This window comes from Ahaetulla prasina, chromosome 4, assembly GCF_028640845.1.
Source record: "Ahaetulla prasina isolate Xishuangbanna chromosome 4, ASM2864084v1, whole genome shotgun sequence".
Classification (NCBI taxonomy): domain Eukaryota; kingdom Metazoa; phylum Chordata; class Lepidosauria; order Squamata; family Colubridae; genus Ahaetulla; species Ahaetulla prasina.
This window is the reverse complement of record NC_080542.1, coordinates 60497125-60523887: the sequence shown is the minus strand read 5'-3', so window position 1 is coordinate 60523887 and position 26763 is coordinate 60497125. Positions and strand designations below refer to the sequence as shown.

Genomic DNA, 26763 nt, shown 5'->3' with positions numbered 1-26763 from the left:
TGGCTCTTTTAAGACTTGTGGACTTCAACTTCCTCTGAAAGTTGAAGTCCACAAGTCTTAAAAAGCCAAGTTTGCAGACCCCTGGACTAGACTTAGCTGGGCTCTACAGACAATTTTTAAGGCTTTTAAAAGAGATAGAAATATGAGAGCAGACGCAGGCAATTTAGTTTTAGCACCAAACCAGGGGAGGGAGAAAGATAAACAAGTCCATCAGTCCCACGTTTACTTTATTGAGAAAGTGGTTTTATGGGGGAGGAAGGGAGTTAAAGCAGGAAAGAGCTTGTCCTGAAGCTGCTGCTTTGCGCCCAGAGATTGACTTCTAAAACCCTGCAAGAGTCAAGAGAGGCTTGCAGCCTCCCACCAGCCAGCTGATCAGTGGCTAGTTGACCCAGCAGATATCTCTGAAAGGCTAGGAAATGGTCCTTTTTTTTTTGGTCTCAGAAAGGCAGGCCACCTTGGCAAGAGGAAGGGCAGGAGCAGAATTAGGAAAAGTAGGCATACCCAAAATTTTCTTTCCTCGTTGTTTATCTCCTTGGCAAGATAGCTGTATGGCAGGAAAGCATGTGAAGCATCCAAAGCCTTAGAGGCAGAACATGTGTAGCTAGGAGTGGAGAAGATCATGGGAGGTCCAAGGAAGGAGGACTTGTGCCTGTAGTAGGCCTTCCAGGATCTATCCCATCCCTGAACTCCATTTAACAACCCATGTATAAATTTAATATATGCAATGGGAAGAGCAGGGATAGCTGGTTGCTACTTGAGGCAATTCAGACTTTCAACCCTAGTGGGCACGCCCCCTTACAGTCATAACTTGAGAACTACTTGTAAACCAATAAAATTAACAAGGTTATAGAATTCATATTGGCCAAAGTCAAGTTATAAAACCAGGCAGAGTTTATGCTCATGCTTTGGGAAGTATGTAACACAGCAGCAAACAAATCTAAGTCTCCTTCTTAATAAACAGCAAGCATTAATGTTAAAATGGCAAAATCAGTAATCATTGAAAACAAGATTGAATTAGTGAATGTTGTTACATCAATTTTAATGTGGTTCAGAATGGCAATAAATACTTTAGCAATAGGAATACACACACACACACACACACACACACATATACACACACAAGATAGATACACAAGACATACACACACACACACACACACACACAAGACAGACAGACAGACAGACAGATAGATAGATAGATAGATATAGATATGAATATATAGATATATTAAAATATATAGATAGTAGAATATAGTAATTATTCAGAATATAATATTTCTAATATATAAAGATTATTTTTGTTTTAACCCTATAGTATTCTTTCATTTCATACAAATGCATTATTCCTCCTCACATCTATCTTTAATGTGGTTCAGAATGGTACTAAACATCTTAGCAATGGCAACATTGATATATATCTTAGACTATATTAATTATTCATAATATAACATTTCTAACATGCAAATACTATTTTTGTTTAAGACTACTTTTCCATTTTTTCGTACAAATGCACTATTCCTCCTCACAGGTCCTTGTAATTTTCAGTATCACATATCATTTGAATGGTGTTCATCTCCTGTCAATATTCATTTAGGAGGCACAATTATTAGAACTAATAATAAATTATGTCAGCTGCTTTGTAAGCTTTTAACAAAAAGGCACAATAGAGCCTGATTTAAAGATTAACTAGCATAAGGTATACAATACATTTCAAATGACTTACTACGGTGGTTTTACTTTAACCCATAAGGATTTTACAAATCATTTTGTTTTTGAATGAGAAAGATAAACACATAAGAGTGTCAGTTTAATCAAACAATATTAAATACAACAAATTTTGCAATATCATATCAGAATCACCTTTTATTTCTCTAAGGGAGCTACTATTCATGACCTTAGATGCTTTTTTCCTGCTTCAATATACAGAAATGGCAATAACTGCATTTGCTAGATTTCTGCTTTTGAATGGAACTATGAAATCAGAGGAATCTTGCCAGAAATAAAAAATGAGCTTCAAGACTTACTATATATGAGATTACAGTAAGTATGTATAGATGTATTTACAAGCATTCCTTCTTTACAGATCCTCACCCTACACATAATTATTAAAAGGAGAGCAGTGTTAACTGTACGCACTGGATGGGCCTTGTATATAGAAGCTCCATGTAAATGCTAAAACAGAGTTAATTATGCCAGATTTGTTATGTTTTTAATTAAAACCCAGCATGAAGAATCATAAACTGCAGAGAAGAAAAAATCTGAGTCTTCAACTGTCCCTAAAACTGTCCAGCTAATTGCTTCGCCAGTCACCTCCATGCTTCGCCTGCTCTGCTCAGCTCACCAAAGGTAAGCATGCCCCCTGCTCACCCTTTGTCTTGGATTGGGCCCAGGGACACGCCATTCCCCAAGACCTGAACCTCTGCCCACTTGCCATTGGCTGGGTCGGGGAACATGCCATTCCCCAGCTGTGGCCTTGCACTGGAGCCATTGGCCACTCACCGCCCACTCGCCTCCGCTTCGCTTACCTACCTTCCATTCTGGTCACCTTGGTGGGAAAGGACACAGTGAGGTGTAGCCGCCTCCAGCCGCCAGTCATTTTCGGCTGCCTTCCAAGCAGCTCCACTGCAATACCATCCCTCCGGCACAGCAGGCCTTCCTCCTGGCTGGGTCTGACCACAAGCGGCAATGGCAGGCAATGGGATGCATGTGTTCAGCCAGTGTGAAGAACAGGACAGCAATGGCAATGATTGTTATGGGACAAGTCCCATGACAAGACCCATGACCATCGCTGCCATCACCAGCCTGTTCGCGCCAGCTGCGCACACCCCATTGCCTGACAGTGCCACTCACGGCCGGACCCAGCCAGGAGAATGGCCTGCTGCACCAGAGGGATGGTATCGCAGCGGAGCTGCTCAGAAGGTAGCCGCTGCAGTCTTTAAGGTACTTTGATGCAGAGGGGAGGGGGGACTATGAAGGGAGAGTGTTCCGTCTCCTTCCCCTCTTCAGACCCACGAGCTGGCCTTCAGCCAGTGGATTCATGGCTGTTATCAGTCCTGGCAGAGAAATCGCAGCTGCCTGCCAAAGTTCAAACAAACGACTCATGTAGCAAGACTTTTAGCTCTTTTTGAAATGGATCAGCTAAACTTTGCTTCCCATGGAGTGAGAGCAGTCCCCAAAGCTCCTTATATATCCTGTGGGGTGGGGCTCCTTTTGATGACGCTGCCTCTTTAATCTTCTGAAGTGCGGGTCAAGCCAAGCTTGATTATTATTATCAGCTGGATCTGAAGGCGTAGCCTGGGGAAGGGAGGAATCAGGGGATGACAGCCTCATTACATCCTCCGACTGGTCTGGTTTTGGCTCCTGGAGCCGAGCCAAAGGAATTGGTGCTCCCGAGGTAAGTCTTACAGGCCCTTCCCCCTCACTTTCTGGGTCACTTTCGGGCATAGGGCCAGGTTCAGGGGCTGGAGTCACAACAGAGAGGCTGCAGGAGCTGCCTTCTAAGCAGCTCCACTGTGAAGGGAGGCAGAAACATTTGGCTTCTCTCTGCTGCAGCATTCAACATGGCTGCTTCTCTCCTCCTTCTCAGCCTCATACACACAGAGCAAACATGAGAAGGAGGCTAGAAGCAGCCAGATTGAATGCTAGAAGACTTGGCTGAATTTTTCTGTCGGTTCTGTGAGCGTGGCTTGGTGGGGTGGTACTGCCCCATCTTGCCGTGAGTGATGTCGAGTTAGTCATATCCACTCAGTCATATGACCCCCCACCAAGCCACATCCACCAAACCATGCCCATAGAACCAGTAGTGAAACATTTTGAATCCTACCATTGCATCTGATATAATGCCTAATAAAAACAATTCTCATTTAATTTTATCTTTATAAGAAACAATTTTTTCCATAAGATTTGGGTGTATCAATGCTTCTAAAGTAGAGAACCAGACTGGTATTTCCCTCTATTTTTGTTGTTTAATTTTGTCCCACACTGATAGCAGTGCATTTCTTACATAATGTCTTTGGAAATATTGATGTGCCATATTTCTCCCATACCGGAGAAACACACGCCACCCTAGTTGAAGGTCATGACCTCCAATAATAATAGTCTTCAATGCCTCAAAGTTATCCACTCTTTTGCCCACGTGAGTGCAGCTGCTTGATAATACAGTTCCCAGTCTGGCAGACCAAAACCTCCTTTCCCTTTTGACTCTTACAGTAGTTTCAATTTTATTCTCTTTTTTTCCCTTGCCAAATGAATTTTAACATTATTTTATTCAACTCATCAAAATATTTTTTTCTCTTGTTTTATTGGTATTATTTGGAAAAGTAATGGCCTCTTGTGGCTCAACAGGCTAATACAGTCTGTTATTAACACAGCTGCCTGCAATTACTGCAGGTTAGAGTCCCACCAGGCCCAAGGTTGACTCAGTCTTCCATCCTTTATAAAGTAGGTAAAATGAGGACCCAGATTGTGGGGGGGCAATACAAGTTGACTTTGTATATAATATACAAATGGATGAGACTATTGCCTTACACAATGTAAGCCCCCCTGAGTCTTCGGAGAAGGGCGGGATATAAATTCAAATTTAAAAAAAAAAAGTATCTTCAGCAGTAAGTTCATCTTTATTGTGGCTATTCTCCTCATCATAGAGCTTTTCCATTTCTCCATATCCAGCTTGATTTGATGCATTAATTTTGTATAGTTGTCCTCTTTAATTGTTGTAGTCTGTTCATGCAAATTCTGCAAGCGATTTGTTGTGTTTGGGATGAACAATTTAATTTGGTGGAGCATAATTTGCTGGCTTCCAAGGAATCTTTAACATTTATAAGTTCCCCTCTCTATGCTTTATCAGAAGATAGAGAATTATTCTTAGAGAGCTGTGGTTTTTTGACAAGTCCTTTAGTTATTTCTTTCACTCTTTGCTCCTTATTAGTACACTTGCCCTTATTAGCGCACTTAGAGAGATGTGGTAGTGCAGAGGTTAGAATGTAGTATTGCAAGCTAATTCTGCTGACTGCCAACTAACAGCAGTTTGGCAGTCTCACTGGCTGAGGGTTGACTCAGCCTTCCATCCTTCCGAAGTGGGTAAAATGAGGACTCAGATTGTTGCGGGCAATATGCTGACTGTGTAAACTGCTTAGAGAGGACTATAAGGCACTGTGAAGTGGTAAGTCTAAGTGCTATTGCTATTGCCTTGAGTGGGAGATTTGACTGTATCTATTACAGAGGCTTTTGAAGAAAAACAGCTATATCTGTTTTCAATATCTCCATGTTTTATAGCTATAAGCTGCTCAAATATTGAGATTGTGCTTTGAGGAAGAATTGTTTTGCCATAAATTCAGTTTAATTTTTCCATTTAAACACAATTGAATAATATGTAAGAAAATAAAATAAAAATACAACAAGAGATAGATAGTACCGCATTTCAAAACAATAATAAATTTAGGGACAAGTCGCCAACTCACGAAGAGTCGTGCATGGACACATTGCCTCAGCTTAATTGCTGGAGCAACAAATTGCTGATAGTTGCTCCGGCACAGAATAAGAAGAGGCTGTGCTCTGAATCTTCTCTGTTTCAGCCTCAAATGCCTGTGCTACTGTAAAGAAGCTAAGGCACTGAGCTGGTACCATTTCCCCAGACAGAAGACAGATAGCTTTGCATTGGTAGCCGGCTCACTCCTGATTCCCAGAGCACACAGTGCACAAAGAAGCTATGGGACATCCTATCAGAGAATTAATATTTGGGGGGATATTAAAAGAGACAGAATATTATATTTCCCAAAGGAGAAATAGAGAAACATGTTTTTAAAGGCAGAAAGCAGCCCCAGTCCTCCTGCTATAGGAAAACTCAAGCTGCCTCAAGCAGAACCCTGAAGTCTCCAGAGATGGATATTTTGTGCCCATTAAAAAATCCAGGCATTTTGTTCATAAACAAAATGCCTTCAGCCCACCTCCCCCAGGCTGGAGCTGATGGGATTAAGAATTTACATTCTCCCACCCAAATTCTAAGGACAGGACATGACCTTTAGTAAGCTGACCAGACATCCCGCTTTTGGCAGGACAGTCCCGCTTTTGACAAATTTGTCCCATGTCCCGCGATGTTTTAAAAAAGCCCCGCTTTTTCCTGCGGAGGCAACAACTTTCAAGACACGTGGACTTCAACTCCCAGGATTCCCAGCCATGGCTTCCCGTGCTGCACGATTGGCTCCCTCTGGCCTCCTCTCAAAAAATTGCTGTGTGATTGGCTCCCTCTGGCCTCCTCTCAAAAAGAGAGGTGCGGCTAGCCGTTTTGCCATTGGTCGCGCAGACGGGGCGAGCTAGCAATTGGGCGTTGCTAGGGAGACAGAGGCGTGTTCCTGCTCCGCCCGGGCCCCGTTTGACTCTCCGGCCTTGCACCTGCCTGGCACCAGCGGACAAAGTTCCCTCAAGCCCGTCCCGACGGCGGGGAGCAGCTGAGCCCTCGTAGCAAGGTGGGTGCGTGGGAAGGCGCTTGGTTCCTGCAGGAGGAGGAAGGTCTCCATGCCTGGACTGGGCAGCGAAGCGTGTGTCAATCGCCTCAGCCTGCTGTCCACCCAGCAGGACTGTCCTAAGGCCGCCTCCCACCCACGCAACGCCAGCCTACCCTACCCCATCTGGAGAAAGAGTGATGGAAAGAAAGAAGGGGCAGAAAATGATGAAGGAGAGAAAGAGAGATGAAGGATAGAAGGGGGAGAAAGATGAGAGAAAGAGAAGGGGGGAGAAAGAGAGATTAAGGAGAGAAAGAGAGAAAGGGGTAGATAGAGATGGAGATGGAGAGAAAGAGGGAGGGAGAATAGATTTGTTCTGGTAATTGGTTTAACAAGCATGGCACTGAAAAAGTGACTTATGACTGTTTTTTCACACTTAAGAACATTGCAGCAAACAGTCATTAGGGCAAAGAAGCTATGTCACATGACATGCCCACCTGGTCAAATGAAGCACCGCAGTTGTGACATGAGTGACATGGTTATTAAAAATGCTGCAACACGGATAAATGATGACCGGTCATAAGTGTGAGGACTGATCAAAAGTGCGAGAACCTGTCAGAAATCACTTTTTTCAGTCCTCTGGGTAGTCCCTGTGTGCATAGTCCCTATGTGCATAGACGGCTGAAAAAAGTGATTTCTGACAGGTTCTCACACTTTTGACCAGTCCTCACACTTATGACCGGTCATCATTTATGCCTGTTGCAACATTTTGTGCATAGGGACTACTCGGAGGGCTGAAAAAGTTATTTTTGACCTGTCCTCACACTTTTGACTGGTCCTCACACCTATAACTGTCCTCAGATTTTACATTTTGCACCCTATCTTGTAACCGTGGTGAAGAGAAGCAGTTGTGAAATAAGTGACATGGGTGTTAAAAATGCTGCAATGGGCATAAATGTGAGGATGGTCATAAGTGCGAGGACCGGTCAGAAATTACTTTTTTTAGCCCTCTGAGTAGTTTCTGTGCCCATAGCCAGGGCCACCCGGTCACATGAGCAGCTAGGCTCGCCCACCCAGTCACATGAGCAGCTAGCCACGCCCACCCAGTCACACGACCACCAACCACACCCCAAAATAAGCCACGCCCACAGAACCGGTACTAAAAAATTTAGAACCATCCCCCCCAACCCCACCCCGGGCAATGGTGTCCCACTTTAACAATGTTAAAATCTGGTCACTATACCTTTAGGCAGTGGTGGGATTCAAATAATTTAACAACCGGTTCTCTGCCCTAATGATTTCTTCCAACAACCAGTTTGACAAACTGTTCCGAAAGTTAACAACCGGTTCTCCCGAAGTGGTGCGAACTGGCTGAATCCCACCACTGCCTTTAGGATATAATAGGCTTAACCCACCACCATTAAAATAATAAAAGACACAAGACTTGCTACATTGCATAATCCCCTGGAGCATCTCAGTCACCAAATCCTAGAACCCTATAAAAATCCATCCACTCATTCAGCCATTTTGTCAGCTACCCCAGAAACATAGCAACAGCACTTAGACTTATATACTGCTTCACAGTGCTTTACTCTCTAAGAGGTTTACAGAGTCAGCATATTGCCTCCCAAAATCTGGGTCCTCATTTTACATGTTGCTTTCACTGAAGTTTCTGAAAACCCAATAAACAGAGATCTTCTTTCCAACCAGCCATTTTATTTCCAGTGTCTTTTTCCTAGATTGGAACCAGATTGGACTTTTCTTTCTACAAAACACTTCTGTAAAACAGGTTACAATCAAGTGTCTTCTCCCTCCAGAATATTTGTTGAGTTTCAAACAAGGTTTGTGATCATTAACAAGTTTCTCTAGTTTCTCAAACTTAAATTTGAAGTTTAAATACGTTGGGATGCCTCAATAGAAGAAGGGGGAAAATGGGATAAAAACAAGATGATTCAAATGCTTTTGCTATGCTTTTACTTTTAAAAAAATATTTCATAACACTATCACATTCCAAGAAAAAAAAAGAATGATTGTATTATATCTGTAAACCCTTATATATGGACCCAGTTTTGTGTAATACTATATTAATTTGTTAATTTGTCAGATTGGACACCAAGAGATAATGAGTTCTAATCCTGCCTTCATGCTACCATATTTTTCAGAGTATAAGACGCATCAGAGTATAAGACACACCTTAGTTTTTGGGGAGGAAAATAAGAAAAAAGCTGATTGGCAGGTGGATCGGCCTCCTGGAATATCCCCAATCAGCTGTTCCCAGAGGTGAATTTTAGCAACAGGTTCCTTGGTTGTGAGCTCTGTGCCTTGCTTTTTTTGGCTTTTTTTCCCTGCCTCTGAAACTCTGTTTCAGAAAAAACTTTTTTCTGCCTCTGAAAGCCTCCAAAACAGAACTTCAGAAAAAAAGCCTCTGAAGCTCTATTTGGGAGCTTCTTTTCTGAAGCTCTGTTTGGGGCTTTTTTCCTAAGTTCCATGAAGTTCCATTTGGGGCTTTTTTTCTAAGCTTTTTTCTTTTTTTCTAAGCTTTTTTTTTTCTAAGCTCCATTTCTGATGCTTTTTTCATCCTCTGAAACCTCTGAAACCTTCGTTTGAGAAGCTGGGTTATACATTTGTAGTATAAGACGCACCCAGATTTTCACCCTCTTTTTGGGGGGAAAAAGGTGTGTCTGATACTCCAAAAAATATGGTAGTTAGATCAGTCTTTATTTTGAGGAAGAAAAAATTTCATGTCGCTTCTAAAATATTCATATTCTTGCATAGTACACAAATGTGTACCTGGTTTAGGAAAACTGCACAAAATAATCTTTTCTGCACATGAAATAAAAGCAAGGAGATAGTAAGTGGGAATAAGAGGTGAAGAGATGATCTATGCAATAAGGAGCTGAGGTTGCACAGTGGTTAGAGTGCAGTACTGCAGGCTACTTCAGCTAACTGCAGTTCAGCAGTTCAAATCTCACCAGGCTCAAGGTTGATTCAGCCTTCCATCCTTCTGAGGTGGATAAAATGAAGACCCAGATTGTTGGGGGCAAGATGCTGACTCTGTAAACAGCTTAGAGAGGGCTGTAAAAGCACTATGAAGCACTATATAAGTCTAAGTGCTATTGCTATTGCTAATTTAGTAATATTTTGACGGAGGAAGCTCAGAGTGAGGTGGTGAGGAAATATATATAGCCATAAATATTGAAAACAAAAGTCAAATTTATAATAATGCTTTTCTTTTTTGTGTAAGTAATATTTAATTCATATCTGATTACAATGTATTGATGTATTAATAAAAAAGAAATAGACAAATGTGGTGGTTTTCTAAGTTAATATTTTATTTGAGTTTCACGACATTGCTTTAGAAGATCAAGCAAGCCCTAAGATCCCATTCAGTGGAAACATTCTAGAGGCATAAATAAATAAGCATTTATACAGAAAAAAATACACTCTAGTACATTTGATTATATAACAGTAGAAAACATAAAGCAGGATCTGTCACATAATGGGTATAATGCAAGGCACAATTACTTCAAGAAAATTACACAGAAACATTAACTTGCAACAGTATTGTAATTCAATTAGAATCATGGTGCTAGACTTGAGTTTATTTATTTATCAAGTTTATATGTTTATATGCCAACTTGAGGTGACTCAGTGAGTTATCAATATTTCCATCATTTTTTTAATGTATCATCAATAATTCTCTATACTTGCAAACCAATAACAAGAGAAAGCATGGTTGGACAAGATTACATAGTTTTACCCCAATTATCATTTGTTGGACCAAAAGATTCTTAATTCAATAAATGGTCTTCAAATAATTTCAGTTCATTAAAAGCCTATTTGTTTAAATAACTAACGTTAAGAAGAGGTAGCAATAAAACCCAGGTGGTTTTTTTTTTTCTCAGAAAACCCCTTTTCTTTATCAAAAAGGGGAAAAAAAGGAATGCTAGAAAGGAAAAACTTGAAAATGCAAATATTCAAAGGCTGAGATGAAAATTGCAATGTCGGAGGTAAGGTGAATGTTATCAGAAAAGAAGCAGTAGTGCTGTCTACCGTCCCTCTAAATGTCTTTTTTTTTTTTAATTTGCTGCACTGCAACAAGTGACAACAAAGTCTTCTAGCTGAGCAAACTTTTATCTAATAGTTCTGATCTTTATGATTTGGTATCATCTGCCATAAGGCATCACCATTGGCCTAAAAAAACAGATTATTGCAGGAAGATTGATTCATTGTTATATTCTGCCAATAGCTTTGACCTGGTTGATGTTGGGGCCAAACAGGATAAGATCATAATTGTCAGGCTTACAGTCAGATTCATACATATTGGAACAATGATAAGGTTTTTGGCATTTGGCCTCTGAACACCAATAGCCATTATTGGTAATCATCCCTTAACAACAATAACTGGAACTAGAATTTGTTACTAAGCAACATTGTCATAAAGCTTGATGTCACATAACTGTGCCATTTAGCAACAGTGTTTCTGATGCTCTGGTTGTTATGAAAATAACTACAGATTGTTAAGCAAGGATGTCATGTGTCACCATTTGCAACATTATGCCGTCTTCTTGATGGACTTTGTCAGAAGCAGGCAAATAAGATTGCAAACAGCGATCACATGAGCACAAAGTACTGTGACAGGCATAAAAATAAGGATCACTCATAACTACCATTCAGTACATGCTGTTACAAATTCATGTAGTCACCGAACAATGGTCATTAAATGAAGATTATCAGTTTTACGCTTTTATCTATAAACCCACTCAATCTAATTACAGAACTGTATGTTCCTGGCAGTGACAGACAAGTATCAGACAAGACAGAATTTATGTTATCCTTTATATTTGGAGTTGAATCCAGCCTTTTGTCTTTTATTCAGTACTCTGTTTTTGTGTTTTCAGAAGTACACTTGCCATTGTTGTGATGTGTTTCCAGGCAAACTGGATATGGGAAGATTCCACTGTGCGGGCACAAATTGCAAAACGCAGCACAAATTTTCCTCTCAGATGACATGGAACAAGATGAATCTTCCTGGCATCATTTATGTTTTTAAGAAGCACTTCATTAAGTTCATTGCTGCCCTAGAATAATGATAAAATTATGGAATAATAGTTATTCATGTTAATATATGCCATTCTTGAAGTTGTGTCAGAGATACCTTAAAGCCCTTGTGGACGTGTTACAATTTGTAAGACAAGAATAACATTGTTCATATTTATGTTGACTGCTTTTCACGCAATATATATTGAGGTACTCAGAATACCATTAGGTCCAGCTTAGTTCAACGAATGAGGCCTAAAGAAAAGGATGTAGACTTGTAACCATTTAACCTTCTACACCGTTTCTTGACCTTTGACCATTTGGGATCATTTGAGCTAACCAATGGGACTTGACTGGTTGATCCAGAGAGGGAAGAAAGCATTTCTGCACGATGGAATGGGGCATTTAAATTTACCCACTTCTGAAAGAAAAAAAATCTTGAATTCAAAAATGTTTCTGACTATTATCCAGTCACAGATACCCCTTCTTAGGACAAAAGATAATATCTGCACAGAAACTAATTATTCATTTTTTATTTCAATTTGACTTAAGCCTGGTTTTGTAACAGAACTAGACATGGTTACCCTGACAGCTTGGGAAAAAAGGGAGACAGAGGGATTGCAATTCTTTTGATTCTGTTTGATCAATAACATTTCCTAGATTATATTCTATAAGGGAGTGGCTGGGGGACAACATGTTACGATGGTTTACTCCAAGTTGAAGGGGTAATCTTACAAATATTATCCTGTGGGGTACCCCAGGGCACTGTTCTATCTCTGGTACTATTTATTATTCCCAGTATGATTCTAAGTTCTATGTGTAATATAAATTTGACACTCATCTTTACTTTTCTGAAGAAGTGAATCAGGAGAAATTGAGCACACCCTAAATGCAGGATGTGTTTAAATGCAGTAATGGAGAGAATGAAAGCCAATAAGCTAAAGCAGAATCACAGTAAGATGGAAACTTTCTAAATGAACAATTTCGGAGTTCAATATTGAAAGACTTACCTGCTCTACAAAGAATAATAATCACTCAGAAAGAACATGGACATCATTTGGCATGCTCCTAAACTGTTTGTTGTCAATGGAGTTCAAGAAATATCCGTGACTACAAATATTAGCTGCTAGCCGCTGCTTCTTTACAATCCTATTTTTTAATGAATAGGTTTTACTAAATGTTATTTTATGCTGATTTAATGCATTTGGTTTATTATGTTTTGCTGTTTTATTGCAAACTATTTGATGATCCTCTAATATAAATTGTATAAGCATATCAGATATGTGGTTGAAACTTTAAATTCAAGAGCACTGACTCTTCAGAATCATATAACTACTGGACACAAGGGGGCATTACGATGCTGAGAGGCAATTAAGGATTTAAAGTCCACGGTGCTAATGAATGTGGGTTTTGCTCCCTGTTAATCCCTGCTTAACTGGGTGTAGGCCGCTGGAGAGGATGTCTTGTGATCTTTTTGTATCTTCTTAGGTATTTTATTGCCTCTTTTGGATGGTATGTAAATGTGATTTCTGTGTCTGTTGATAGCTGATTTCTCTGAAAGCCAAGTTTCTAGGAATTCTATAGCATTTTTTTTATTATTATTTAGCTTGGTCTAGGATGCTCACTATTACCCAGTTAAAACTATAGTTGAATCAGTCCTGAGAAAATACTCTCAAGTTACACCCATACATCTGGCTAACTGATATATTTTAAACACTGCTATAAATAGTTTGTGCGGATTACTGCTCTAAATAATTTGGTGCACTCCAAATTCATGCCACAGTTTCAGTCCATTCATTGTAAAAGGAGCTTATGATGATAGCATCTTATAAAAACAAATTAAGCAGAATATCCTTTTGTACATATGTTCAATAGCAGACCTTGAACTTTGCAGGGAATCTTGCTTCTTCCAAGCACACATAAATATAATTTTATTCAATAAATACAAATTTCAATCTCCACTAGTAAATAAGAAAGACTCTGTGGTATAATGTGGAATAAACTGAGTATAGGAAGGCTCGGATCCAGCAGGCCTTTTCACTGTTTTCACTGGCAGATCTATATTTTTTGGAAAAAATAATTTCATGGAATCATAGTAGTAAAGGGACCTTGCAGGTCTTCTGGTCCAAACCCCTGTCCAAGCCAGGAGTCCTTACAACATCCTGGACAAATGGTTGTCCAAGCTTTTCTTCAAAATCTCCAGCAATGGAATATCTAAAATTCCAAAAGGCAAGCTGGTTCACTAATTAATAATGCTCACTGTCAGGAAATTACTCCTTATTTCCAGGTTAGAACTCAATTTAATAAGTTTATATCCACTGCTTCTTATTCTGTCCTCAGGTGTTTTGAAGAATAAACCTACCCCCCCTTCTCTGTATTGGAAGACTGATATCAGGTTTCCCCTAAGTCTTCTCTTTTGTTAGGCTAATCATACAGTACCTGGTTCCCTTAGCCATTCATCATATGATTTAGCCTCCAGACCTATAATCACCTTTGGTGCTCTTCACTGCATTCTTTTTAGGGCCTCAGCATCTTTTTGACTAGAACAGGACTCAATATTCCAACTATGGCCTCACTAGTGTAGTACAGAGCAGTACTACAACTTCTTGTGATCTTGACACTATCCTTCTATTCAGGGCCTGGGTACTTACGGGACCGCCTACTGTTACCTCATGCCTTCCACCGACCCGTACGCTCACACAGAGAGGGACTTCTCAGGGTGCCGTCTGCCAAACAATGTCGGCTGGCAGCCCCCAGGGGAAGATCCTTCTCTGTGGGGGCTCCTACCCTCTGGAACGAACTTCCCCCTGGTTTACGCCAAATATCTGACCTTCAAACCTTTCGCCACGAATTGAAAACGTATTTATTTACTTGCGCGGGGCTGGCTTAAATTTTGTTGTATTTTTAAATTTATATTTTATATTTCTAAATTTTATATGAATTTTAATGGGTTCTTAGAATTTTAAATGTTTTAAAGTTTTCGGCCAATTGTATAATAAGTTTTTAAATTTTGTTTTAATTGTATATGGTATTGTTTGGGTTTTTATTTTGGTTGTACATCGCCCTGAGTCCTTCGGGAGAAGGGCGGTATAGAAATCTAATTTATTATTATTATTATTATTATTATTATTATTATTATTATTATTATTATTATTATTATTATTATTGATGCAGCCTAGGACTGCATTGGCTTTTTTGGCAACCGCCTCACACTGCTGACTCATACTTAAGAAGTGATCCACTGAAGGACACCCAGATCCTTCTCACAGATACTACTATTGAGCCAGGTACTACTGGTTTTCTTTCCTAAGTGAAGGACCTTACGTTTCTCACCACTGACCTGCATTTTATTGGATAGCTAGTCAACTCGGTTAAGATCCTTCTAGTGTTAGTGATTTCCCCCAGCTTTGTGACATCCACAAATTTGATGAGCACCCCTTCAATCTACATCATTTATAAAGCTATTAAAGAGCACTGGATCCAAGACAGTACTCTGAAGGTACCCACTGCATGCTTCCCTCCACATAAATACAGTTCCATTGAGGACTAGCCACTGTGTGCTGTTGGTCAGTCAACTGAAAATTTCTCTGGTAGTGGTACTATCTATTCCACATTCTTCAATCTAATCATTTTATTTCATCTTTACCATCAAAATGTTTTCTTACAGAGGGAAAGTTTTTTATTTTTGTTTATTTTATAACAGGCCATACTGTATATATGTATATTGTCTTGAATTTAATAGAAAACTGCATAAAAGAAGGACATTAGCATGCTAGAAAGAAAGAAAAAAAGCTGCTTTGCTTGATAATGAGGGCAGCTGAAAGGTTAATTTCCTTAATTTCCTTTGCTTTTTATAAACTGTATTCACCTGTTTAATCATATAAAATCTTAGTGTATCACTACTCAAGCGATAAGCTAATGATCACACATTATTATCTCTCAAAATGTAAAAAAAAATGTAGTTAAGGGTCACTGTGTTTAAGGGTTGTTTTTTGATCTTTCTTGTCATAATTGGTATTAAGAAAGCTGATTATATTTTAAGAATACTGGAAACATTCTATAAAAACTATCATACTCAATCAGTGCTGAAAATATAGAAAACCCTCACTAATGACTGATAACAATTTAACTCATCTAAAGAAGATGCTGCAGTTTTTCATAGTTAAGAGTTGGCATCAGCCATCTGGGAAAACTCTGATCACCAAGTATATTTAAGACATTTCAAGAAAAAGCAAAAAGAATGTCATAAAGGCTAATTCAATTGTCTTTAAAATGTAAAATACGCTTTTAGAAATGTAAGATAATAAGCATTCTACAGAGATCTGAAAAATCCAAATATTCAATTAGTGATTAAATATTAAAACTGATTAATTAAACTGTATGAATGTTACACTCATCCTATAAATCAAAATATAAGTCAGACAATAGAAATATCTGATTAAGCTCTCAGTAAGAAACTCTGATTTCCTATAAATTATTGTACAAGCAAAGTGTTAAAACAAAGCAAGGATTATAGGAATTGAAAAATTCTCCACATTTACCTTTAATCGGAAGCATACCAATCCCAGTATAACATCAGCACAAATTTCAAATCGATCATCTTGTAGCACCAAGTCCTTAAATTCATGTGCTATCCTAACATGCTAAAACAATAAAAAGAAGTTATGTCAGTTAAGGAATTGGCGTTCATCCAAAATATAAACAACAATTGCAAATTGGAAAGAACATTCTCCCCATCTACTTTTTTATCTGCCATGCACCATGTGTGTATGTGTGTTCTCAATCAATCAGTCAGTTCTGCCTGGTTCAGCTTGGTGCCTTATAGGCATCCTGCCATCAAAGGCTAGAAAAAAAAGGGGTGGGGAGATGTAAGAGCAATAAAGCTCTCTCTCGCTCTGTGTGTGTGTGAGAGAGAGGAAATAGGAAGAATGAATGGCAGGTGATAAACAGAAGAGCAGCCCAGATCTGGTTTGTACCAGCATCCCAAGGCCAGGCATCCTGAGAAAATATGAAGATTTCCCCAAATGTCTCAGTGTTTTCAAAATATTTTTGCAAGTTCTGATTGGCTGAAAATGGACTGCTCATGGAGGGAAGGATGGGCAGGGGGTGAACCTTTCTGTATCTTTTGAGCACAGGAAAATTCAGAGCTAGCCTGACTTTACTGCAGCCAACACCTTTAGTGAAATAACCCTTTACTTTTGATCAAATGGTCTTTCTTTCCCAAGGGATCAGATTTGGACAGATGTGACATTAGGTTAGCTCTGCAATTGTGGTCAACCCAGAGAGAAAATTGCCTTTATGATGTCAACTCAAAGAAGCAACCAGGAAGAGATCGAAGCTGGGGAGAGGCATCCTTGAAACCCCCTTCTAGAGGGTTGATCTTTCTGAGTGACTGGGAGAGGATGACCCACCAAGAACCCAATGGTCCCTCAGGATCAGAAAAAGGAAGAGTAGGAAAAGAAACCCATGGGAGTGACATTCATTCATTTTTTCATTTTTTCCCCATTTGCGAACCGGTAGTGAAGTAAGTTATTACCACCCCTGAATAGAATCATAGGGTTGGAAGGGATCTTGGTCTTCTAGTCCAATCCTCTGTGTAAGGTAGGAGTCCTTATACCTTCCCGGACAAAAGGTTGTCCAGTCTTTTCTTGAAACTCTTCAGCAATGGAGCACCTATAACTCCAAGAGACAAGCTGTTCTACTGATTAATTGTTCTCACTGTCCAGAAATTCCTCCTTATTTCCAAGTTGAATCTCTCTTTGATGAGTTTCTCATCAAATTGCAACTTGTCCTGGCTCAGGTGCTTTAGATCAGTGGTCACCAACTGGTTGTCCGTGGACCACTGGTGGTCCATGAGAAAATTCTGGGGGTCCGCAGAAAAATTATTTGCATTTTTTTATATTGCACTAAATCAGGGGTCCTCAAACTACGCCCCCTGGACCAGATACGTGCAATGAATGTTTATGTTGCTGCAGAGAGTCTCCTCCTTCGGGGTCTTCTTGTGTGGGTTGGAGGGGGGCAGAAATTACGACTTAGGGTCTGTTTCAGCCTCCTGGTGCGGGGCTTTGGGCGAAGGGTGGAGGGAAGCACCGCTGGTAGTGAAGAGCCGGAAGGCCTTGTTCCAGTGGGACTGCCTCATGGCCTGGAACTGGCTGACCATCTCAGCCCACTGAGCCTCCAGGCACCGGTACCTGCCCTTGCACTCTCACAGGTCTTCCCTCTGCTTGAAAAGCCTATGCTCGTAGTCCTCAGTGAGGTGGTTCTGCTGAGCCTCCTTCTCGGCCAAATCCAATTTGAACTGAGCTTTTCTGCCAACTCTTTCTCATGGTGGCTGCTTAGCTCCAACAACTGCTTGCTGTTGGGGCTCTAAAGAGCCCAGGTGGGCAGGTGAGGAGTGGCTGGGAGGGGAGGGTGAGTAGAGGCTGGCGAGGCACCCCTTGAGGTGAGTGACATCGAGTTGGCCATGCTCACCCAGTCACATGACCACCTAGCCGCCCCCACCCAGCAGGTCATTAGGCAGATCATATTAGTGGTCCACAGGATTTAAACTTATGAATTTAGTGGTCCCTGAGGTCCAAAAGGTTGGTGACCCCTGATCAATCCACTCTTCCCTGTGATATTCCTTCAAGTATTGGAAGATGGCTATCATGTCATCCCTAAGCATGATCTTTGTTAGACTGAAAATACCTAGTTTTCCTAACTGCTCATTGTATGATTTAGACTCCAGATGCTTTATCATCTTTGTTGTCTTCTATTCATTCTTTCTAGAGCCTCAACATCTTTTTTGCCTCATGGTAACCAAAACAGGCAATATTTCAAGTATGGTTTTTCTAGTGCAGTATAAAGCAGTACACATCACTTTCCATGATCTTGATGCTATCTTTCTGTTTATACAGTCTAAGGCTGCATTGGCCATTTATTTTTTATTTTTATTTTTATTTTTTGCAGATGAGCACACTGCTGACTACCAGGTCTACCAGGACACCTAGATCCTCTCAAAGGCAATACTGTTGAGCCAAATATAGCCTACTCCAGTGATGGTTAACCTTTTTGCTGTTGTGTGCCAAAAGTGGGGGGAGTGGGGGGTCATGTGCCTGTGTGCCCACACCCATAATTCAATGCCCCCGCACCCCACCCCCCTGTGCATGTGCATGTGACACACACACACACACCGGGCTTCCCCTGCTTTTGGCAAACAATGGCAAAAAGGTTACTGGTGGGCCCAGTAGGCCTGTTTTTCACCCTCCCCAGACTTTAGAGACTTTCTTGGAGCCTGGGGAGGGTGAAAACGGCCTTCCCACCCCCCCAGAGGCCCTCCAGAGGCCAGAAATGGCCAGTTTTCCAATTTCTGGTGAGCCCAGAAGGCTCAAAAATCAGCTGGCCAGTGCATGCATATACTCTGGAGCTGGCCTAGGGCAATGCTCACGTGCCCACAGATATGGCTCCTGTGTCATGCATGTCATAGGTTCGCCATCACAGGCCTATTCTGTACTTGTGCATTTGATTTTTTTCCTGCCTAGATATAGGATCTTACTTTGCTCACATACTTTTCTCCACTACTACTTTGGGGGCAGCACTGTTTATAAGTTAAACTATTTTTTTCTCCACACGAATAGTTTAATAAAACCTCATCAACACCAAAATCTGCAGAAATCTGTCCATCAATAATGATTAGCTGATATTTTTTATATAAATGGCTACATTCAAATTACTCTGTCTGGCAATTCCATCTAACACTTAATTGGCTGTGGAAACCAATAGACTATAAATTCTTTTAGATAACTGCCTATTGAGAGACTCAGAGAGAGGAAGCAACAAACCAGACTTTTAGAGTACTATTGGAGGAAGACCAATGGTGAATCTGGCCAAACATGTGTAAGAGTCTAGTTGGGATGTGCATTGGGGTAATACAGTGGCAAAATACCAGTACTTTTCCATCTCACTGTGTCAGTGAACAAGGCAATTCCCTTATATATCCATAAGTTATGTTTGGAAGCCCAGGCGTAGGAGATCTGTCTGCAAGGAAACGTTCCTCATTACTGCTCTTCTGTCACTATACACTTTGGCCTGGTAGCTAAGATCCTGGACTAGGAATGGGGGGAACCTGAATTTTATTCCTGCTTTATACCAGTTTGTGATTCTAGGCCAGTCACTCTTTCTGAACCCAAAAAGAAGGCAGCTCTCCTAAAATGCTGCTGAAAAAAGAGCCAGCCTTCAGTTGATTCAGAAATCAGATCTAAATGCATGCATTTAAGCATGGTATGTGAATTAAAACTTGCTTTCTGACATGTATCAAATGTTAAGGCATGCTTACTTCTTTTGATATTATTCAAAGGACACAATGAGCCTTCACTAACCATCATAAATAAAATCACTCACTCTCCCATTGCCTTCCATAGAATATTCTGACTAGCATCTTTCCCCATCAGTAATCTAAGCTGAACAGACTAAAAGGATCCAGAAAGCGTCATATATCTTCCACAAGAGAAGGTATGGGCCTTCCCATATCAGAAAGGGCATATACCAAACTAACGAAAGTTACTCCTCACTTCTTTTTTTTTAACTGATGCATAGTAAACCTGCCTTCTTTTTCTTTTGGGGCAAAGCAGTTCTTCTAGAGGGATGTTAAACTTGAGCTAATTTGGCTCAAGGTGGAATAATAAGCTTAGGAAAAACAGCTGATGTGGTTCCAGTCTTCAAAGTGTGTGTGGAGGGGATGGATCCAGGAAACTGCAGGCCAATCAGCCTGACATCAATACCTGGAACAATTCTGGAAATGATGATTCATCAGCACTTAGCAATGAACAAAGTGATAGGTGGAAGCTCACATAGGTTTATCAAAAACAGATCATGCTAGTTAAATATTATTTTATTTTTTAACAAAGTGACTATAAATTAGTGGATTAAGGAAATGTTGTGGTATATACTATAGTGAAGCTAGGCAAAATCACATCTGATACCTGTACAATTAGCACAGGGGCCTCACAAGGCTGTGAGCTCTCTTCAGTTCTCTTCTCTATATATACCAATGACTGCATCTTAAAAGATCCCCCTGTTAAAGTACTGACGTTTGCAGATGATAAAACTGGGTTTTTTTTTGTTTTTTTAATTTCTTTTTGTCACAACAGTATACACAAACAATTGTCATAGATAAAACAACATATCTTGAAGAATATATATATATTTGTTTGTTTTCTTAGGTTTTCGCGGGTGTTTGTATGTAGGTCTTTGGTTATTCGGGTTTTCTCCCGCGTAAAATTGGAAGTGTCTTGGCGAAGCACGAAGCACGAAGCACGAAGCTGAAGCCTGAAGATGACGAATGAGATTTCGTCGAAACGTCGCCAAGACACTTCCAATTTTACACGGGAGAAAACCCGAATAACCAAAGACCTACATATATATATATATAAAGTAAAAAATATGCATCAACTATATTAATTTGATATAATGAAGGGAACAATAGGACAGGAACGGTAGGCACTATTGTGCTCTTATGCATGCCCCTTAATTGGTCTCATTTGAAACAATGATAAATCTGCATACAGACAGGAGGTTGAACAACTAGCCTTGTGGTGCAGCCAGAACAATCTTAAGCTAAATACACTCAAAACTGTAGAAATGGTGGTAGTTTCTAGGAGAAGCCCTCCTATACTACCACCTCTTACAATACTAGACAACACAGTATCAACAGTAGAGCCCTTCAAGTTTCTAGGTTCTATCATATCTCAAGACTTAAAATGGACACCTAACATCAAAAACATCATCAAAAAAGCACAACAAAGAATGTTCTTTCTGACCAACTCAGAAAGCTCAAACTGCCCCAAAAGCTGCTGATTCAGTTCTACAGAGGAATTATTGAGTCTGTCATCTGCACCTCTATAACTGTCTGGTTTGGCTCTGTAACCAAACAAGAAAGACACAAACTTCAACGGATAATTAGAACTGCAGAAAAAACAAATGCTACCAACCTGTCTTCCATTGAGGACCTGTATACTGCACGAGTCAAAACGAGGGCTGTGAAAATATTTAGAGACCCCTCAAATCCTGGATATAAACTATTTCAACTCCTACCCTCAAAACAACGCTATAGGGCACTGCAGACCAGAACAACAAGACATAAGGACAGTTTTTTCCCGAATGCCATCACTCTGCTAAACAACTAATTCCCACAGCTCTGTGAAATTAACTACTAAGACTCTATTACTATTCTTCTTTTCATCCTTACTAGTACGTATCTCTTCCCACATATGGCTATATCCATGTTGCTTGTATCTTTACAATTTATATTGTTTTTATTGTTTCCTAGTATGAGTTGATTGCTTATTAGTATCCTATGACTATCACTATTTATTTATTTTTATTTTATTTATTTATTTTGTCACAATAGTATATATAAGCATAAGCATGAAAGTAACTATATAATATATAAGCATATATATATATATATAAGCATAAGAATGCAATAACTATACTAATTGGATATAATGAAAGAAAACAATAGGACAGGAACGGTAGGCACGTTTGTGCTCTTATGCACGCCCCTTATGGACCTCTTAGGAATGGGGTGAGGTCAATAGTAGACATTTTTTGGTTAAAGCTTTGGGGATTTTGAGAAGAGATCACAGAGTCAGGTAGTGTGTTCCAAGCATTAACAACTCTGTTACAGAAGTCATATTTTCTGCAATCAAGATTGAAGCAGTTAACATTAAGTTTAAATCTATTGTTTGCTCTTATATTGTTGTGATTGAAGCTGAAGTAGTCTTTAACAGGAAGGACATTGCAATAGATGATTCTATGAGTTAAACACAGGTCCTGTCGAAGGCGGAGGAGTTCTAAGTTTTCTAAACCCAAGATTTCAAGTCTGGTGGCATAAGGTATTTTTTTAACTAAGTGTTGTATCTTATGATTCTTGACATACATACATATATATATACATATATATACATACATATATATATATATACATACATACATACATACATACATACATACATACATACATATATATATATATATATATATATATATATATATATTGTATACAAAGAGCATATGCACCAAAGACAAATTCCTTGTGTGTCCAATCACACTTGGTCAATAAAGAATTCTATTCTATTCCACTCTATTCTATTCTAAAAAAAAAAAGCCAATGCAGACCTAGGCTGCATCAACAGAGGGATAGTATCAAGATCATTTGAAGTGATAATGCTGCTTTATATTGCACTTAGAATATTGCATTCGGTTCTGATTACCATGATAGGGGGGAAAAATGCTGAGAGTCTAGAAAGAGTACAGAGAAGAGCAACAAAGATTATTAGGGGATTGGAGGCTAAAGCATACAAGGAACAATTGTAGAAAAAGCCCCCTTTGAAAGAGGGCTGTTCGATTCTGACATAGATGGCCTCTTTGACCCCTCTTTCAAACCATGTAACTGCTTTATTTGAAAGTTAACTGCACTGAATTTTTAAAATCAAGTATAAGCAATTATGATGAGCAGTATTTAATAAAGTCAGAAGAGGGCGCCAAAGCTTTGAAGATTTATACTGCAACACAGGATGAGAACTGAAGATCTACAATACTATATAGATACAGGAGGATACAATGTTCATATACAGCAGATAAAAAGATCATATAGAAATAAATAAATGCATATAATTGCTATTTAAAACAACTATTGTTTTATAATTATGAATAAACAGTATAAATATTGGGTTGATAGGGACTTTAGAAGGGTTGGGTATGTCTGAAAAATATGATACTGGAAATATATTTGCATACCACTTCAATGAGAAAGAAAAAGAAGAGGCAGTTTAGGAAACCTGTAAAATGCCCAGGAACATTTTAACTAACCAAAAAGATAAAAACAACAACTGTAGAAAATGGAACAAGAATTTCTAAGGAAGTCTGCCTACTTTTGCTATTTTTGCAGGAAGAATATTAAAAAGACCAAAAGAAGGAAACCTAACACAACTAAAAGAGATGTATATTATTATTCTAATAATAAAAGAAAAAAATAAGGAGTGGAAATGATTCAAGAAAAAGAAAATAGTGCTAATTAGTTTTTCAGTGCTAATTATACTTCATCTTTTCTCCAAAAGGGAACTATTAAAACAGTTCAGAACAATTGAGAAAAGAAAGGAGAAGCAAATCAAGGTAAGTTTTAAGTGCATTTAACTTTCCAAAACAAGACCTTAAAAGTCCCTTTCTATGTGTTCAAAAAATCATGGACAACAGGCATGGTGACAGAGAGTTAGAGAAGAGCAGATTTTACTTTTCCTGTCTTAAAACAATGAAGTCTAACATTTTACATACTGTATATTTGGGGCTACTATATCTAGGCACTAAAGCATTACATAAAACAGGAAGATTGATTTTTGAGTCTGAGGTTTAGTGGCTGTATTACAGCTCGACTGGTTACAGAATACAAACTTGCTTCATTGAAAGCGTATGCAATAGTTATATAATTCTTATGGGAGTAAACAATACTTCAACCTTGCTGTTCTGTTTTTGGCATATAAACCATCAATCAATGAGGCAGAAGAGAAACCAGAAGAAACAGCAAACAGATCTGACAAGAAGAAACTGACCCCACTGCTCCTAATTCTCAGCTGCTGCCTTGACTGCCCGGCCTGAATCCTGCCTCTATGAGTTGGAAAATCATTGGACAAAGAGTTTTGGATGGTGGCTGCATGGTGATGTCCTGGGACAGATGTGGCTATATGAGCTGTGGTGGCACAGTGGCTAGAATTCAATACTGCAGACTAATTCTGCTGACTGCCAGTAATTCAGTCTTGATCAGCTCAAGGTTGACTCAGCCTTCCATCCTTCTAAGATCCATAAAATGAAGAGCCAGATTGCTGGAGGCATTTTGCTGACTCTAAACCACTCAGAGAGGGCTATAAAGCACTATGAAGTGGTATATAGGTCTAAGTGCTAATGCTGTTGCTACATGGAAGTATCTCAGTCCTTGCACAATCCCTTTCTGTATTCTGTATTCCAAACTGACATATACCAACTTGACTTCCAGCGTTTAAAATTCCTTCTGACTATAGTATATTGCTGGAATAATTTCCATGACAGTTCTTCTAGTCTATATTGGGTTTTATCTCTTTGGAAACTTAGAACCTGGATCTGGACCTGGGAAATTCTTTAGATAAAACATGGATAAAGCAATTTTACTAAAGATTACCATACCTTTATAAATAATTGTATGTGTATTTTATGTATGTGAAATATATTTCAACACATTGGTATGTTGTATTCATGAATACAGTACACATCAGTATCCTAGAGATACAATCACAATGGAGTCTGCCCATTAACGTCATGACGGCTTTTAAGCATCTCACTTAATAATTCTCCTATCGCTGCTTTCCCCAATGCAATTGTTAAATGACTATGCACATCATTAAGTGGAGGACAGTGTGCCTCAAGGATGGGAAAGAGTTAGGGTTAGGGTTAAATTTACCTAATCTAACCCTAACCTCTCCTGACCTTCCCTGGGCCTCCCCCACCCTTCAAGACACCCCATGCTTCACTTCCTGCCCTTTGGGTCCCCACAAGCCTTTTTTCCTGTCCCGTCAGATATCCCCAAACCTTAGGCTAGATTTTCATCCCACCAAGCTAAATGCCCTCCTTCTCATTACTTTCCAAAAAGTTCCAAGGCCTTCCAGAATGCTGGAATGGACTGCTTTGTCTTGTGGCTATATGGCATGATTGTGGAAGTGGCGGCAATATTTACAACTACCAGAATGCAATTCAGCCATTGGTAACGTGACAGCTGTTTCCAGAATTCCATCATGCAGTCGAGGGACAAAGCAATCCTTTTTGTTTCGCTAACATGGTCTGCACAGCCTTTTGGAAATGTCCAGGCACCAGGTTTGCCCCCAAACCATACGATGTGATTCCAGAATTGTGCCATGCACACAGACGACAAAGTAACCCAGCCCAGCACTATGGAAGGCTTCAGAGCTTTTCAAAAGTTAAGTGAAGAGGAGCATGTGGAGCTTGTGTCAATCCTAAAACCAGCGGGTTACTGTTGCGGGGGTGGGGGATGCTTACAGGAATGCAATGTAGGGGGGAAGATAAGTTGGGAGGGGCTGCAGCATCCCTGCTGTCAATCATAAGGACAAATGAAGATGGGTAGGCTGCAGCAGCTGTAACTTTAGGACCGAGTCATATGTAGCTTTCCAAGGTCTGTCATAACTTTCAAGCAACTGATTGTAAATTGAGGACTATCTGTAGTTTTCCACAAAAAGTGCATCTTTGCATGCATGTTTTGAAAATTGCATCTCAAAATTCAGAAACTATAAATATCAACATATAACTGGATTTGATGAACATATTACATTTGGAGTCTGCATTAAATTAATTTTGGATAACATGCGAACTAAACATTTTTTTCTTCCTGCCCCATGCCTTTCTGAGTTTTTAATGGTAAAACAAAATATGTTCACCTTGCGGATGTATTCTTGTAATCCACTCACACCATACATCCGGAACACAAACCACATTTTCAAAGACCGGAATCTTCTACCTAAAGGAATCTGCCAGTGCTGGAGATAAAACACAAATGACTTTTTATTCAGAACAGAATTGTCATCAAGAGGAGGAGTAGATTAAACATTGTCAGATTTCTTTAAAAATAATAATAATAATAATAATAATAATAATAATAATAATAATAATAATAATAATAATAATAATAATAATAATGAAGGATCAAGCATTTGAAAGAGCAGGTGCTCTGTCAAGCTGAGATTGTGTCGGGCACAAAACATGTTTCCCTGGATCAGGCAGGATATAGAGAACCCAGGCAAAATGTATCCTTTCACAACTTGTGTTCTTGTCTCAGGCTTCTTTTCCAATTCCTGAAGAGCAAAGTTTTGATTGTTTTGCTTTTGTTTTACCTTGGCAATTGTAGAATGTAGACTATTATTCTTGCAGGGGAAACAGTACTTACCCTGTAGTCTGTAATGCATCCTGTAAAAGGTTGGGGGTGAGTGAAAGAGAAAGAATTCAATATTATTGTAAGTATGAATTCATCATTTTGTCTTGTGATATTTCAGGTAGCTTAATCCATATATTCCAAAACCTTATATGGCAAATACTCCTGAGTTTCAATGAAAAATGCAACCTGTATAATATGCAACCTGTATAGTACGCAACCTGTATAATACCTGTAATTCGACTGTGTATGTATTTGGTAGAAAATGCAAATCAGACTGTATGAAATACAGGCATAGAAAATCCACAAATACTATACACAAGTAAATGATCCCAT

At 39.4% G+C, this 26763-nt stretch overlaps 1 protein-coding gene across 1 annotated transcript in view; it reads right to left on the bottom strand.

Annotated features, from left to right (window-relative positions):
• Window positions 1-8773: 8773 nt before the first annotated feature.
• DDC (dopa decarboxylase) overlaps window positions 8774-26763 on the bottom strand; it is an 81105-nt gene continuing 63115 nt past the window's right edge. The window contains exons 11-14 of the mRNA XM_058181690.1: window positions 26443-26462; window positions 25937-26035; window positions 16022-16123; window positions 8774-11521 (exon numbers count right to left, since the gene is read on the bottom strand). Of these exons, the coding sequence (XP_058037673.1) occupies window positions 11312-11521; window positions 16022-16123; window positions 25937-26035; window positions 26443-26462 (431 nt within the window). The 3' untranslated portion in view covers window positions 8774-11311. The remainder of the gene's footprint in view (window positions 11522-16021; window positions 16124-25936; window positions 26036-26442; window positions 26463-26763) is intronic.